Source organism: Uranotaenia lowii, chromosome 3 (genome assembly GCF_029784155.1).
Source record: "Uranotaenia lowii strain MFRU-FL chromosome 3, ASM2978415v1, whole genome shotgun sequence".
In the NCBI taxonomy this organism is placed as follows: Eukaryota; Metazoa; Arthropoda; class Insecta; order Diptera; family Culicidae; genus Uranotaenia; species Uranotaenia lowii.
The window spans coordinates 184,712,831-184,729,198 of record NC_073693.1 but is presented as its reverse complement, the minus strand read 5'-3'; the positions used below and the strand labels follow the sequence as shown (position 1 = coordinate 184,729,198).

Here is a 16,368-nt window from a genome sequence, read left to right as displayed (position 1 = left end):
TTTTAAGTATTTTTAGTCATTTTTAACAGATATTTACTGGATAATTATTAGTTGTACAGATATCAGTAATTTCACGGTAACCAGTGATCACGATCCATTCAGAAGGAAAATATATCTTTTAGGACTCTAGGGATCAAGTATACACATACCATTTTATACATTTTAACATGTCCCGTTATCTCCAGCGACCTCGCTCACTCCATCTTTAACTTCCGGGAGTTCTACACCACTGGTTGTACCACACCAAGGATTGCTGACATCGAAAGTCCATCGTTTTTCGACAACGAGTCCCTCGAGACCTCAGCCTCATGTGCTTGCTACAATTTTATCGGATCTACTAGCCAATCATTTTCGTCGTCAATTGCTTCTTCATCGGGGCGCAACGGTTTTAGCATTTTGGAGACCTCTAAGCCCTTCGACTCTGTCGCGCTGATTCCTGCCAACGTCTTCAGTCGTCCCGGCTCTGAGTTCGACTGCGGTGACGAGGTTCTCGAACAGGTTTTCAACGGCAAGTATTCATTCTGTTCGAGAACTTGCAATGCTCGTGACATGATCTCGCCTTACAACAGATTTCATACCGACGGTCAATTTGCTACGATCCGACCAGCCACTTCGACTTGGGTCACATCACTGGGACGCAAAGAGCTTGGGCCTTTTGGGGACCTCCGAGCCCTTCGACTCAGTCACGCCGTTTCCAGCCAGCGTCTTCAGTCGTCCCGGCCCTGAGTTCGTCTGTGGTGACGAGGCTCCCCAGATCGCCTCTACAGGCAAGTACCTTTCGAATTCAAGAACCAATCTCTCGCGTGATGAATTTCTACCAATTGTCAGATCCCTACAACGGTCCTTGGGTAGCTCTGTTTCTACCATTGACGCCTATCAACATGCTACGCAATTTCATTCTGACGGTCAATTTGCTACGATTCTACCAGCCACTTCGACTTGGATTACATCACCGGGACGCACCGAGCTTGGCCTTTTGGGGACCTCCGAGCCCTTCGACTCAGTTGCGCCGTTTCCAGCCAGCGTCATCAGTCGTCCCGGCCCTGAGTTCGTCTGTGGTGACGAGGCTCCCCAGATCGCCTCTACAGGCAAGTACCTTTCGAACTCAAGATCTATTCCCTCGCGTGATGAATTTCTACTAATTGTCAGATCCCTACAACGGTCCTTGGGTAGCTCTGCTTCAACTATTGACGCCTATTAACACGCTACGCTTGCTAACTCAACAAACATAGGGCTTTCATCACAGGGACGCAACGTATCAGGTCCAACGGAGACCCCTATTCCCTTCGACTCAGTCGCGCTGTTTCCCGTCAACGTCATCAGTCGTCCTGGCCCTGAGTTCGTCTGTGGCATAGGGGTTCTCCATCCTATGAGCTCAGGCAAGTATGGCCCTCCTAACCGCTTTCCTCCGCCTGATGGTTCCTCCCCTTCCAGCGTTCGAGGCTCTAGGTCTGCGATGGAATCTTATGATTCACTCACCATGTACTACCAGAATGTCGGGGGTTTAAACTCCTGTATAGCAGATTATCTGCTCGCCAGCTCTTGTTCCTGCTACGACGTTGTCGCTTCCACGGAAACATGGCTGAACGACCGTATCTCGAGTCAGATATTTGTACCAGATTACATTGTTTTTCGTTGTGACCGCAGTCCCCGTAATAGCAAGAAGAACACTGGAGGTGGAGTTTTAATTGCTGTTAAATCCAATTTCCATGCACTGCTTATCAACGATGACTCCTGACACGACTTGGAACTGGTATGGACCCGCATCGATCTTGGCAACCGAAAACTCTACGTATGCGTGCTGTACCTACCCCCTGACCGCACACGAAATGTCGCCCTGGCGGAGTCTCTTTCTCGCTGCATATCCAAAGTGAGTTCTCTCTGCGCCCCCGAAGACGATATTCTCGTCATTAGTGACTTCAATTTGCTCGGTTTGAAGTGGTGCTCCAACCATGGTAGGTTTTTGTACCAGGATCCTGTGCGCTCTACATTCTCGACGCCTTCAAACATCATACTAGACTCCCTGAGTACTGCAACCTTGCGTCAAATTAACAGAGTTACTAACGAAAACGGCCGTATGTTGGATCTCTGCTTTGCTAGCGATGGGTCTCGCGTTCCGACCATTGAATCGGCTCCTGCTCCGTTCGTTAAGGCAGTTCAGCATCATACAGCTCTAATGGTTTCGCTCGAGGTCATTGGATTGCATGCTTCTGTCGAAAAATCAGCACCTTTCTATCTCGACTCCAAGAAAGCGGATTTCGATGCTATCTCCCATATCCTGGTCACCATCGACTGGGAATCTGAACTCAATCTATGGCATCCCAATGCTGCGGCCGAAACCTTTTCGCATATCTTAAATTACGTTATCGACCGCCACGTGCCAAAGCGAACGACTTCCGGAAATTTGCGGACTCCTTGGTTTACGAAAGAACTGCGTCGACTGATGACGGCGAAGAGATGTGCTCTTAGAAATTACCATAAGCTCAAATCCTCCCAAACTAAGGATGTTATCGAAGACTGAACTCCGCTTATAAAAAAGCCAGTGAGCGTTGTTACCAAAATTATCTTTTTCGAGTACAACGTAACCTCAAGTCCAACCCAAAATCTTTCTGGAAGCACGTAAAAAGTCAGCGGAATGAACCTGGTATTCCAACTCAAATGTTTCTGGATGGCAACACTGCGAACTCTGATGGCGAAATCTGTGCTCTCTTTGCTCAAAAATTCTCGAGTACCTTTGCTACTGCTTCAACATCCCCAGAACACGTGGAGAGTGCTGTTAGGAATGTTTCGCCACTCGGCTTCAGCATGAGCACGATTGTTGTAGAGGATGCGGTCATATCTAAAGCAGCGGCAAAGCTCAAAAACTCGCTCTCTACTGGCCCGGACGGTATACCGTCTACCTTTTTAAAACGATTTATTCCTCTTTTACTGACACCTGTAAGACTCATCTTCCAAGCTTCTCTTGACAGAGCCACCTACGCTTCACTGTGGAAGGAAGCCTACATGTTTCCAGTCCATAAAAAGGGGGACCGAAGAGATATCAAAAACTATAGAGGAATTTCTGCTTTATGTGCAATCTCCAAACTATTCGAATTAGTCGTCATGGATCCGATTTTCTCGTACTGTAAGCAAAATTTTTCAATCGATCAGCACGGTTTTATGCCCAAACGCTCTACGACAACTAACCTGTTGACATTCACCTCCTATGTACACGAATGTTTTGCTGCTAAGTCTCAAACTGACGCCATTTATACTGATTTGTCAGCAGCGTTTGATAAGGTGAACCACGATATCACCTTACCAATGGGGGGCTTGGGCGTTTAGAATTCTGCGGACCTTTACTTGGCTGGTTCCGCAGTTACTTAACTGGACGTAAATTGGCAGTTCGCACTGGAGACACTCTCTCCAGCCAGTTCTCTGCTTCCTCTCGTGTGCCCCAAGGTAGTCACTTATGACCGATTATCTCCTTAATTTATTTTAACGATGTGTTCACACTCCTTAACGGCCCGAAACTTTGTTATGCTGATGATCTTAAACTGTTCTACGCCATAAACGGTCAGGACGACATTGATTTTCTGCAAAACTAGTTTAATCTTTTCGCACAGTGGTGCGACATAAACTGCCTGCCTTTGAATCGCAGTAAATGTGCAGTCATCAGTTTCTCACGAAGACGGCAGCCTTTTTGCGCGGAGTACTTCTTAGGAGATGAGTCCATTGTGCGGGTTGACCTCATCAATGATTTGGGCGTAATACTCGACCGTAAGCTGGAATTCGAAACACATACGAACTACGTCGTCGATAAAGCTTCTAGAAGCCTCGGATTTTTATTTCGAGTGGCCAAGGAATTCAAGGACGTGTATTGCCTGAAGAGCCTGTATTGCAGCATAGTTCGATCCATCCTCGAATACGCCTCAGCTGTCTGGTGTCCTTACTATCAGAACGGTAATGAGCGGCTCGAGGCTATCCAGAGGCTCTTTTTGCGTTATGCCCTCAGACACCTTAACTGGCAAGACCCGTTCCACATGCCAAGCTACGAACATCGATGTCGTCTTATAGACATGGATACTCTTCAAGCCCGAAGAAATGCAACACGAGCTTCTTTTGTTGCCGATCTACTGACATCGCGTATCAATTGTCCTACGCTACTGGAAGCTATTCCTCTTAATGTGAGACCCCATGGACTGAGAAACCAGGACCTTCAACTGTATGTCTCCATTCGATTGAACAACTATGGAGCCAATAGTGCATTCATCGGTGCAATGAAAACGTTCAACCGCCTTTCCGAGCTCTTCGACTTCGACGATTCGCGGAATGTTTTCCGAAGAAATGTTTTAAGAATATCAAGAAATCGTTAATTAGATGTAAATTTTATGTAACTTTAACTTTAAGTCGTCATTTGGACCTATACTTGGTCCGTTGATTGAATAAACAAATAAACAAATAAACCATACATTTTGGAAAACTTTTTCTTAAAAAAAATGAGAGTTTACTATTGTTCAGAAGATATGGCATTATGCAGTTCATATTATACTCTAACAATTTACATAACAGAATAAATAGTTTTATTATATTTTTACCATGTGAGAAAAATGCTAAAGTGATAAAAAAAGATCTTCAAATAACATTTTGTTACATTTTTCAAATAAAGTACAATAATTCGAAAAATAAAATTTTTAAAATTGGTTGAAATAAAGGCATTGTTGTTTTGTTCTATTCGGAACATTTTTCTAGAAAATTTGATAATGGTAAGACATTCCTGTTTCGAGATATAGCGAAGAGATCAAGTATCCCCAGGGATCAAGTATCCTCATTCTCCCCTATTTATAACATCACCAAGTCTGCTACACTTAAAAACCTGACCTTATAAAATAAGTCTTAAAAAAAATTGAACAGCTGTAACTTGTTATTCAGACACCATTGAACCGATTTTCCCAAATTTGACCTTGTTGAGTAGCGAAACAGAAGTTCAAAGTATTTTGAGATTGTACAGATGAAAATGTTAAGGCAACTTTTAAAAAAAATGTTACCGTAGTAGGGGAGATGGGGGCATAATGGCCACCTTAATGAAAACGGTTATTTAACCATAGAAAATAGCTATAATATGGAGGTAACATTATTGTTTCGTGTTCAGACACTTGAAAAGCCTATTCCCTAACGAGCTGAAACGTGAAAAACTAGATGGAAACGTTAAAAAATGCATTTTATAAATTTTTGCCAAAAGCTGAAAACCAGCCACTGTGGAGGCATAATGAGAACCCCCCCTGAGGCAGTATGAGCACCATGATTCAGAGCAAGATGTGCGTTTTTGCCGGGGAATCTAGCAGCGAATTCAATTCGATGAAGTCAGGTGAGTCGTAGATTCATCAAACAAAGCAATAACAAAATAATCTAGGTCTGTTTGTAGAATACAAACAATTCACGCACGCTCATACATTAAATGCTTTGTTCGGAGGATGATGCTACTAGCCGTATAATGTAACAATAAAAAAATCGATCATGAATTGTGAATGGAAAAAAATCACCTCGAACAGAAATCTAACTCTAGTCCGACACCTTACCAATAGGCTAAATCGTCGGATGAAAACTAGTCAAGGTGTGGCGCTATAAATCAATTTTAATTCGCTGCTAGATTCTACGGCAGAAAATGCTCATTATGCCTCGATAATATGGTGCTCTATATGCCCCTAGTCAACAAATTTAAGTAAAAACGTGTTTTAAAATTGATAAAAGTGAAAAATCAAAAATTTTATTATGGTAAAAATTGAGAAACAATGTGTACATCATGTTGCAGTGCGTACATTATAGATCAAGGTGATTTTAAGATCATAAGAGCTTATTTCGTGGTGCTCAAAAATTATAATATTTTCGTAACTTGAGAACCAAGCTAGTTTTTTTTTAAATAACTCTGTAAAGATGATAAGGAGATTCTTTTTTTGTGAAAAATTAATGCTATAGGTAGTAGGAAACAAATCCTCATGAAAATTTATTTAAGAAAATACGTACTTTCGTAGAAAAGCGTAGTGCTCATTATCCCTGGGTGCTCGTTATGCCCTCATCTCCCCTACTTGCACGGTTTCACTTATCTTAAGAAATTGGTTTTATATGTTGGTTCATTTAATTTAGTTCATTCAGAAATATGTCCGTTCTAAATCTTAAAAACCGTTCGTTTCATCAAAATACTTTCTAGGAAGGAAATAAAGGTTGTTTTATGATAATTCATGGAAAAATTTGAAAAAAAAATTTTTTTTTCTATTTTGCAAGTAATATTTCGTGTTTGGCGCTCACTTTTTTCAGTCATGGTATTGATCAGTTCTTTTCTCAAATATTTACTTCGTCTAATCTGTATTGCAGGAGATTGCATTCTCCTTCTTCAATTCCCGCTACTCATTTTGCCAATACTTTTCTTTTAACAGAATTTTGTTGTTGTAAAACTATCCAATTTTATTTGGCGCTCGCAATTTTCTCTCAAGCCTCCCCGTTATTGGGTTGTATGGAAATTTAAAAAAAATAACTACAAATTTTCGAAGACTTATGTGAATTAAAACATTATTGCATTCCTTGAAATATTAACAGTAAAAAAATGCCAAGTTTCGATGCAAAATTGTATAAACACCAAAAGTTTACCAGAAAAACTAATAGTTCTGGAAAGTCCTTAAAAACCAATTACAGCAGAACATAATAAGCCAAATAAAATCTATCAAGTGAACGACATTTTTTCAGTTAGGAGAAACTAACAAGGATCGAAACGTTAGAGTAAAACACAATCGATATTATTTTATAAATCCGAGACTGACAGATGTTAAAAAAACCAATAGATTTTTTAATTTCAAATCGATAGTCTGAGTCTGAATTTGGAATTCGAATACTTAACCTAGATTCGGAATCTAAATTTTGAGCCTGAATTTTGGCTCAAATGAAATTGGAACGTTGGTACATGATCAGCAAATCAAACATTCAAGCACCCCGTCTCTTATTCCTTCATGAATTTCAGTTAATTGATAGATTCGAGGAATCTATAGAATTGTGACTTAAGTAAACCAAAATTAGTTTTCTCTTCGAAAGCAGTTATTTTATCTAAAAGTTTTGCTTCATCAAGTCTAAAAAATTAGCACAATCTTCACTGGCCCAAAGAAAAATATTCGATATTCTGATTCTCCGATCATCAATATTTTCCACATACCTAAGTGCGAACGCGCTAAAGCGAGCCGTACTGAATCGTTTCTAGATGCTTAGAAGTGGTCTGCTAACAAATTCTCATGAATTGAAACGACCTTTTCCTCTATCTAAATCCCAAGCGGTTGAACACACTCTGCCGAAAAATCTTCTCATCCAGGGTTCCGAATCAGTTTTTTCTCTTATCAAACTTAAAGCTAACATATTTCAGTAATTCTGCTTGAAATCTAACGACAAACTTCATAATTGATTTATCACAGCATGTAACCTTTTTCGGTTTTGTCGCACTTCTCGAAGCTACCTCTTGGAAAATTTTCTTATTCTTGTAGCCATGCACCTTGCTAAAATATTAAAATCAATCTTTATTGTGTGGAATAATAGCGCAAAAGGCCCCTTAAAGTTACCCAGATATAATGGAAGATTTCCGAGGTATGTTCAACTATAAAGCACGAGTATCGTAGGACTTCACCGGATTTTGGGGCGGTAGCGACACAGAACAGAACGTGAACGGATGCCATCGGCGTAGGAGTGTTTATTTTGTTTCTTACAATTTGAAACAAGTTGTGAAGCTAGCTCAAAATTTGATTCCTTAGCGAGTATACATAATGGGTCTCATTTATTATTTATAAGCATGTTCCCCAGCCAATGTAATCCAATGGAAACCATTTTCTGATTTTTACCTTGATTGCCCAAGAACACGCTATTTTTTTTTCTTGCTTCAGTATGTGTGGGAAATCTTTCCGTCACATTTAATGCTGATTGAGTTATTTTATTCTTGACTGTCTATATTTAAGCCACCATAACTATGTTAAGGAAAATTTTTAATTCATTATTGCAGAAGTTCCGAAAAGTTCAATAATCACACAAAAACGATTTAAATACACATTCATTGAAACAACTGAAAATATTCTCATTCACTATCGTCTAACAGGGCATCATGCAACAGCAGGGTTAGATGCAACGTTTGATGCAAAATAACATTAATTTAATTTTCATTTCAGTATTATGTGATCGAGGTACCATTGAATTATAACAAAATGATTATGACAGATTTTCTCTATCTTAAGCTGGTTTTTTTTTTTAATTTTTGATTGTCATTGAATTTTTTTTAATCGGGCAATATACACTGTATCAAAAAATTGTCCGTACAGCACGTTCCTTGAAATCCGAACAATCAAAAAGTGTACTTTTTCAATCAATAAAAATACTATAATTACATCATTCGCTGTAGAAAGTAGTCCTTTTTGTAGATCAGTATAAAAAATGTTTATGAATTAAACCTTAAAAATAATCCAATTGATTTGGTATAGAAAGTCCCAAAAACGACGTCAAAAAATTGTCCGTACACTGAGGCCTTTGTCAAATATTAGTGAAGTAAACAGTTATGTGTCAGTCTGTCAAACGCAGAAACGTTTATTTTTTATTTATTTTATTTGGTCGGCCATCAGCACAACATGAGGCTATTTAGGCCGTTGACTTTATAATCTTGTATACAATTTAAAATAATTACTATAAATTTAACAACTAGCTTACAACAAACATACTAACTAACGCGTGTTTACAATAAATCAATGGAAATATGTATTAGAAAATGTGTCCTGTATAGTACTTGATTTTGTATCCAATCATATATGTTTTTTTCTTACAAAGAAACTCAAATGGAATCATAAAGATCTGACTTCTTCAAAAATTCAAAAACTTTATCGATATTTTCAAAATTATCTTTCAAATCGTTGATCCCTGAAATATCTGTAGCTCTTCTCAGTGATGCGAATTTTTCACAACTATTGAATATGTGTTTAACTGACAAATTAACGTTACAATGATCGCAAATAGGTGGACTATCATGAGACATTAAATAAGAATGAGTTAAATTGGTATGACCCAATCTCAATCGAGTTAAAACTACTGATTCTTTCCTTTTAAGCATTTCAACACATTTCCATCTTTTAGTTGAATCCCTTATTTCCCTGTATTTGTTTTCTGTAGTAGATATCCATTTGTCATTCCAATATTTTTTTATAATCAACTTAACTAAATTTTTGAAATCGATACAGGTCATTGAATTTTGTAACGAAGATTCATTTGTCGCATTTTTGGCTGCTAAATCTGCTTTTTCATTCCCAATGATTCCCACATGGCTTGGTATAAAGCAAAATTTTAACTTTTTTGAGGACTTTGACCACATTGAGAACCGTCAGAGTAATACAATTCATAATCTTTATAATTAGTAATGACTTCTTTAAATAAATTTCTAAGGGCAATTTTACTAGTTGACTTTTTGGAAAATGAACTCATTGTTAAATTGATGTTTAGTTTAGGAAAAACCCATGGAGGATCGTTTTTATTTTGGGTAATACTAATAATTGGAAACGGAAGATTAAATTTATTAAGGATTCTAGAACATCTAGATGGAAAAGAATTATCTCTCCTGTTGGAAGATTCTGATAGGTTTTTCATAGTATAGTACAATGGATGCGTGATGTTATTCAAAATTCTTGTCATTTGATCTAATTGATGCTTCTCTCTTCTTATTTGGAGTGGAAGATGATTCATATCAACCAGAATGCTAACCACTGGTGATGATTTGAAAGCTCCGCTTGCTAATCTTAAACCTTGATGATGAACTGAATCTAATGATTTCAACAAATTTGGGGAAGCTGACGAATAAATGCAGTCTCCGTATTCCAGTCGAGATAATACTAGGTATGAGTGAAGTTTGGCCAAAGTGCATCGATCAGAACCCCATTTTTTACTTGATAAAGTTTTGATAATGTTCATTGCTTTAAGTGCTTTAGTTTTAACGTTATTTATATTTGTTTTCCAACTTAAACGCTTATCCATAATCGTTCCTAAAAATTTGAATTCAACTTCTTCTCTTAAAATTTCTCCTCTTATTTGAAACACAGGATGTATTGAGTGCTTTTTTTTCTACAAAAATGAACCACACATGTTTTACTTGTAGATATTCTGAAACCATGATCAGACAGCCAAGCACTAATTTTATCAGTTGATATTTGTAACTGTTTTTGTATTGATTTTAGATATCTCGATGACATATAAAGAACAATATCATCAGCATACAGTAAAATTTTACACTTAGGCGAAATTACATTTACTATATCATTTATAGCAAGTAAAAAAAGACTCACGCTGATAACAGCTCCTTGAGGTAAACCGTTTTCTTGATTAAAAACTCTCGATTCAACAGTCCCTTGAACTACTCGAAATTTTCTATTTTTTAAGAAATTTTCAATGAAATGAAGCATATTTCCATCTATTCCTACAGATTTAAGCTTATTCAATACGCTCCTGCGCCATGTTAAATCGTACGCTTTTTCTAAGTCAAAGAAAACACCAAAAGTATGAGTTTTATTTAAAAATGAGTTTTGAATTTCTGATTCTAAAATAGAGAGACTATCAATCGTTGAACGTTTAGTGCGAAATCCGAACTGATAATTGGAAAGAACATTTTTAGTTTCAAGGTACCACATTAATCGTCTATTTATCATTCTTTCGAATAGTTTTGACAAGCAACTTGTTAATGAAATAGGCCTATAACTATCTGATAAAGATGAATCTTTTCCTGGCTTGAGTACTGGAACTATTAATGATAATCGCCACGCATCTGGAAAACCGTTTTCAGTCCAAATACGATTATAAAATCGAAGTAAGTATGCCTTGGACTGAGAAGGCAAGTTTTTTATCATATCATAATGTATTTGATCATCTCCTGGAGAAGATCCTTTTGTTTTATTCAGAGCAATTTCAAATTCTAGTAAACTAAACAAATTGTTATAAGGTTTGTCAACTTTAGAAATTTTGAGAGGAATCCTTTCTGCTTGTGCTTTAATACTTTTAAATTTATTTGAATAGTTAGATGAAGAAGAAACCTTACAGAAATGTTCACCGAGTAGTTCAACTATTTGTTCAGAGTTAGAATACAATATATCATCTTTTCTTAAAGTTGAAATAGAACTATTTTTATGTTTGCCACTAATGCTATTTATTTGTTTCCAAATAGTAGATTGTGGAGTGTTCGAATTGATAGATGATACCATGCTCCTCCATGACGCTTTACTGTGAAAACGGATGAGAGCTCGAACTTTGGCTTTAATTATTTTGTAATTTTTCTCATTATTTTCAGTAGGTTTCTTTTTAAATTCCCGTAGGCACTTTTTTCGTTATTTAATAGCTTTAGCAATTGTATCGTTCCACCAAGGAACTGATTTTCGTCCTTTAGCAGAGCTTGACTTTTTGATACATTTTTGGGCTGACTTTATAATAACGTCAACTATATGAGAGTTTTGATCATCAATAGATTTAGTAAAATAACTGTTTTCAAAGTTAGCAAGACTGGAAAATTTATTCCAATCTGCAGTTTTTAGCACCCAACGTGAACGTTTTTCTTCAGAAATTCGGGAGTTTTGAGGTGTAAGAAAAATAGGATAATGATCACTGTTACAAGTATCCTCATGAACATTCCAAGAAAATTTGTATTTAATATTGGTGAGCAAAATGCAAGGTCAATACAAGAGGTAGTACCGTAAACTGGGGGAACTTTGATCAGCGGGGTAACTTTGATCAACATGATTTTTTTGCAGATAATCATCATTAATTAAGTTTAAAGTTAAAATATCTGAAAACTATTTACTATGTTTGAAAGTCTATAAATTAAGTTACAAATAAGCTAAATTTGGTTTTTATTAGAAGATGTTTTATATTACTTCAACTTTAATTTTAATATTTTAAAATATCTTGGTTCTTGAAGGCTCACAAACAAACATCTCTGCTGATCAAATTTGAGCATTTAGAAGCAAATGGGTTGTCAAATGTGAAAGTTCCACTTTTTTCTTGGTTTGGGTTTAGTTTAAGTGTTATTTTTATAGTCATTTGATGATAATTTTTGGATATTGAAAAAAATCGGTCATTTTCCATGAAAAAGCTCGTATAGAAAAAATGGCTAAAAACCCTATCAAATGATTAAGTTTGAAGAAAAAAAGAACATAGGAACAGTGCGAGGACTCAGAGAATTGCATGAAGATAAAATTTCGTTTGTTTTTGAGGCCAGGAATTATAAAGAAATGTTTATAATTTTTGCCCCTAAATGTATGCAGCAACATTGTCCATCCATCCAGTATATTTGTTTTTGAAAGAAAACGTTGAAAAATTCAATCGAGTCCAAACAAAAAATACTGTTATCGATATTTTAAGCCTTCTGTACTAAATGGCATCAAAACAATAAATTTGAAGATGATGAGATACGTTTAAAACAAAGTGATCAAAGTTACCCCGAAACTCGAAATCTGGTTTTGTAACAAACATTCAATTATGACCAAAAATGTCGTTTGAATTTACTGCAATCAATGATCATGTTTGATACTCCTCACCTCAGTAAGGGTTTTAAAGCTTTTAGGTATTACGAAAAAGCAACCCCTTCCAAAATATTCAAAAATGAATGAAAAAAGTGATCAAAGTTCCCCCAGTTTACGGTACCATTTATAGGATTAACTCTAGTTCCATTTCCGTTATTTAATATGTTGATATCATTTGGGGGTGGTGCGCATTAAAATCACCAAGCAAAATAAATGGTTTAGGTAATTGATTAATCAAATTTTGGATTTCTGATTCTGTAATATTTTCATTGGGGGGAAGATAAATGTTGCACAAAGTAAATTTAATTGGAAAAAGAAGTTCTACTGCTACAACTTGAAGATTTGTAACTAAATTTATTCGGCGTGATGCCAAAACAGATTTTACTAAAGTAACGACACCACCGTGTGCTCTGTCATTTAGACAAGGAGCATCACATCTGTAAAAATCAAAATTTTTAAATGTTGCTGGCTGATGAAATTTTAAATGTGATTCCTGTAAACAAAAAACAGTTGGAGAGAAATCGGATTCCAGCAGTTTGATTTCATGAAAGCTACTAAAAAGTCCGTTGCAATTCCACTGTATAATGGATTGATTATAATCCATCACTAGAAGGGAACGATATTTCAGAGTTCGAGCTTAAACTGCTGTCTTCTTTTTTCCTTTTGTGAACAACTTCGTCATTCGAATCAATTGAGAGGGGTCGAGTTATTTTAAAAGTTGTGAATTCCATTTGAGTTTCAGTGTTCGCGTCATTATTCTTCTGTGTGTGTGATGTAGTGTTACTTGTTCCTGGTGTTTGATCATTATCATTAGAGTGTAATTTTTGTGTGTGTAAGTGTGTTTCGTCAACTAGTTCCTTGGAATTATCTAAAATTTGAGGTTTATTATTAGTATCGTTTTTACTATCTGCTTGTTGAACAACCTGTCTAAAAGTTTGGGTGAACGGATTACGAACTTTGTATAACGATCTTGCTTCACCTATACTAACGTTCTCAATAATTTTTATTCTTACTATCTCCTGCTCTCGCTGAAATGTTTCGCATTTATTTGACCACGAAGGGTGATCAAGTAGTCCACAATTCCTACATTTCGTTTGACCCGAACACTCATCGGATTTGTGACCTACCTCGCAGCACATGCTACAAACCTCGTCTTGGCTACAGAACTTCGATGAGTGACCGAAATACTGGCACTTATAGCACCTTATGGGTCGTGGTATAAAAACTCTGACGTTGAGCACGAGATATCCAACTTTTACTTGTTCGGGAATACCTGATGATTTGAACGTCAAGATGTAACTGCTGGTTGGAATGAGAACCTTATCCTTCTTCCTTTTCATAACTTCCACTTTACATACACCTTGGCCTTGCAGATCCTCGAGAATCTCTTGTTCCGTAGCGTGGCGTAAATCATAACAAGTAACGATCCCTTTGGTTTGATTAAGCTTCGCATTTTCCTCAACTTTAACAGCCATGTCGAACAACGTCTTAAACCGAAGAAGTTGATTAGCTTGAGCGATGTTTTTCGTCTTCACAAGTAAGGTTCCATTGCGCAGCTTGACCGTATTGAGTGGTTCACCACACGCAACCTTGATTCCTTTATGGATAAAGATAGGGCTAACCTTTTCAAAAGACGTTTCTTTTCCATCCGCACGTGATATGGTGAGGAATTTAGGCCCCTCCCTGTGACCATCCAGTTTTGGAAATGCATCTGCATTTCCAGGTTTCTTCTTTTTAGAAGATCCCCCCTTTGGAGGGCTCATTTTGAGAAAGAAACAATGCCAGAAAGATTTATTTTTTAGATGTCCTTGAAATAACAATTAAACTTTTCACACAATAAATATCACAATAGTAAACCGAGAGCGCCAGCTAACAATCGAAGAGCAAACCGAATATACGTCCAACTCGAACAACTGATCAACTGAGAATGACGCAGAAACGTGAATTGAATCTCAGCAAAGCAAATGAACATTATTAAGCATAAATCAGTAGATTTTAAAAAAAAATTGTAGATTAAATTAACAGGAAAATGTCTGCTCCTCACAAAAAAAATACCCGTTGACATCCGGAAACTGATAGTTGACCTGAAGAATGACGGTAAAAGCTTGTTCGAAATTTATTTATTTACTTGTCTTCGAATTACGCATAGAATAGTAGAACGGCCATGATCGTCGGTTCAGTATGTCCTACAGAACTTTAAGAAGATTAACTCCCTGGAGACTAATCGTATAAGCTGATGATTGGTTTGATCGTATTTTCGGGTAAGAACCAAACAATCATATTTATATTCCTGTAGACGCGTAATATGACTGATTAATCTATTTATTTTTCTCCGTGAATGAATGTCAAGTTTCCGGAGCCATTTGCGCTGAAAGCATACCACACCATTACATGGCCACCACCGTGCTTAACTGTCGGTCACAAATTTTTCGAATCCAATTCAGTATTTGTATTAAGCCATACTCTTACATGTCCGTCAGACCCAAAAATATTAAATTAGCTTTCGTCAGTGAATATGACGTTCTGCCAGAACTCTTCCGGTTCCAGGACATACTTTTGAGCGTATTTCTGCCGCTTTTTCTTATTTTTAGCAGATATAAACGGCTTCTTCAGAGCAACACGGCCTCGGTATTTTTTCTCATGAAGTATGTTCCGTACCGTTTGAGAATTAACCTGTATGTTTTCAAAATTCTCCAGGCTGTCTGCTAGTTAGGGGGCACTGATTTAAGGATTCTGACTGATTTCCCTGACAATGATGCCATGGTGACGATCCGTAAGCTTCAGTTTGCGGCCTCTTCCTGGAGAGGTCTCCAGGGAGTTAGTCTTCTTAAAGTGCTGAAGGACATATTGAACCGACGATTGTAGCCGTTTTACTATACCTGCAATTTCGGACAAGCTTTTATCGTCATTCTTCAGGTCAGCAATCAGTTTCCGGATGTCAACGGGTATTTTTTTGTGAGGAGCAGACATTTTCTTGTTAATTTTTGAGGATTTAATTAACAGGAAAATGTCTGCTTTTCACAAAAAACACCCGTTGACATCCGGAAACACGAAAATCTACTGATTTATGCTAGATAAAGTTCATTTTACCGTATTTATCGCTCAGATCACTGGAAATTGACCTTGCTGAGATTAAACTCACGTTTCTGCGTTTGACAGGCTGACACATAATTGTTTACTTGATTAATATTTGACAAAGGTCTCAGTGTACGGACAATTTTTTGACGTCGTTTTTGGGGCTTTCTATACAAAATCAATTGGATTATTTTTAAGGTTTAATTCATAAACATTTTTTATACTGATCTACAAAAAGGACTAGTTTCTGCAGCGAATGATGTAATTATAGTATTTTTATTGACTGAAAAAGTACACTTTTTGATTGTTTGGATTTCAAGGTACGTGCTGTACGGACAATTTTTTGATACAGTGTATGTACAAACTTTAAACTTCTTTCTTTAACGTAAAAACTTTACCCAGTATGACGGATTGGCTTAATAATATCACCTATAAATTTTATATTGCTTTAACCCTTCATTTCATGATTTTTATTTTTTTTTTATTGAAATCATTTTAAACAGTCAGAAATGATGTGTACATTAAAAAAAAAATTAAAATAAAATACGATTTTTCACTTTTTCCATACATTAATTGTTGCAAATTTGTTACTTTATGAAACGAAGGGTTAATTATCCCATACCAGCACTGTTAGTGTAAAAATATTTTTCGGAAAATCATCATTTTTTTTAAATATAGGTAAGTATCTATTACCTATTTAAAATTCAGCTACCAGTCTTCTACCACCTTCTAAATCTCGTTTTCA

General features: G+C 36.7%; 1 protein-coding gene across 1 annotated transcript; it reads right to left on the bottom strand.

The window, feature by feature from the left end:
* Positions 1 to 3,698: 3,698 nt before the first annotated feature.
* Positions 3,699 to 14,311, bottom strand: LOC129752914 (uncharacterized). The gene is made up of 2 exons (XM_055748703.1): positions 13,676 to 14,311; positions 3,699 to 3,764 (listed from the first exon to the last, which is right to left on the bottom strand). Exons 1-2 carry the CDS (start codon positions 14,309 to 14,311, stop codon positions 3,699 to 3,701), a joined length of 702 nt encoding a protein of 233 aa, XP_055604678.1.
* Between the last annotated feature and the right edge of the window lie 2,057 nt (positions 14,312 to 16,368).

What these genes read in the sequence shown, in the direction of transcription:
- LOC129752914 (XM_055748703.1), bottom strand. Translation starts at nt 14,311, where the DNA reads ATGAGCCCTCCAAAGGGGGGATCTTCTAAAAAGAAGAAACCTGGAAAT. An exon ending in TTTGTAGCATGTGCTGCGAG is followed by an intron (nt 3,765 to 13,675) that starts GTAGGTCACAAA and finishes TTCGAATTCCAG; the next exon opens with CTTACGGTCGAGTATTACGC.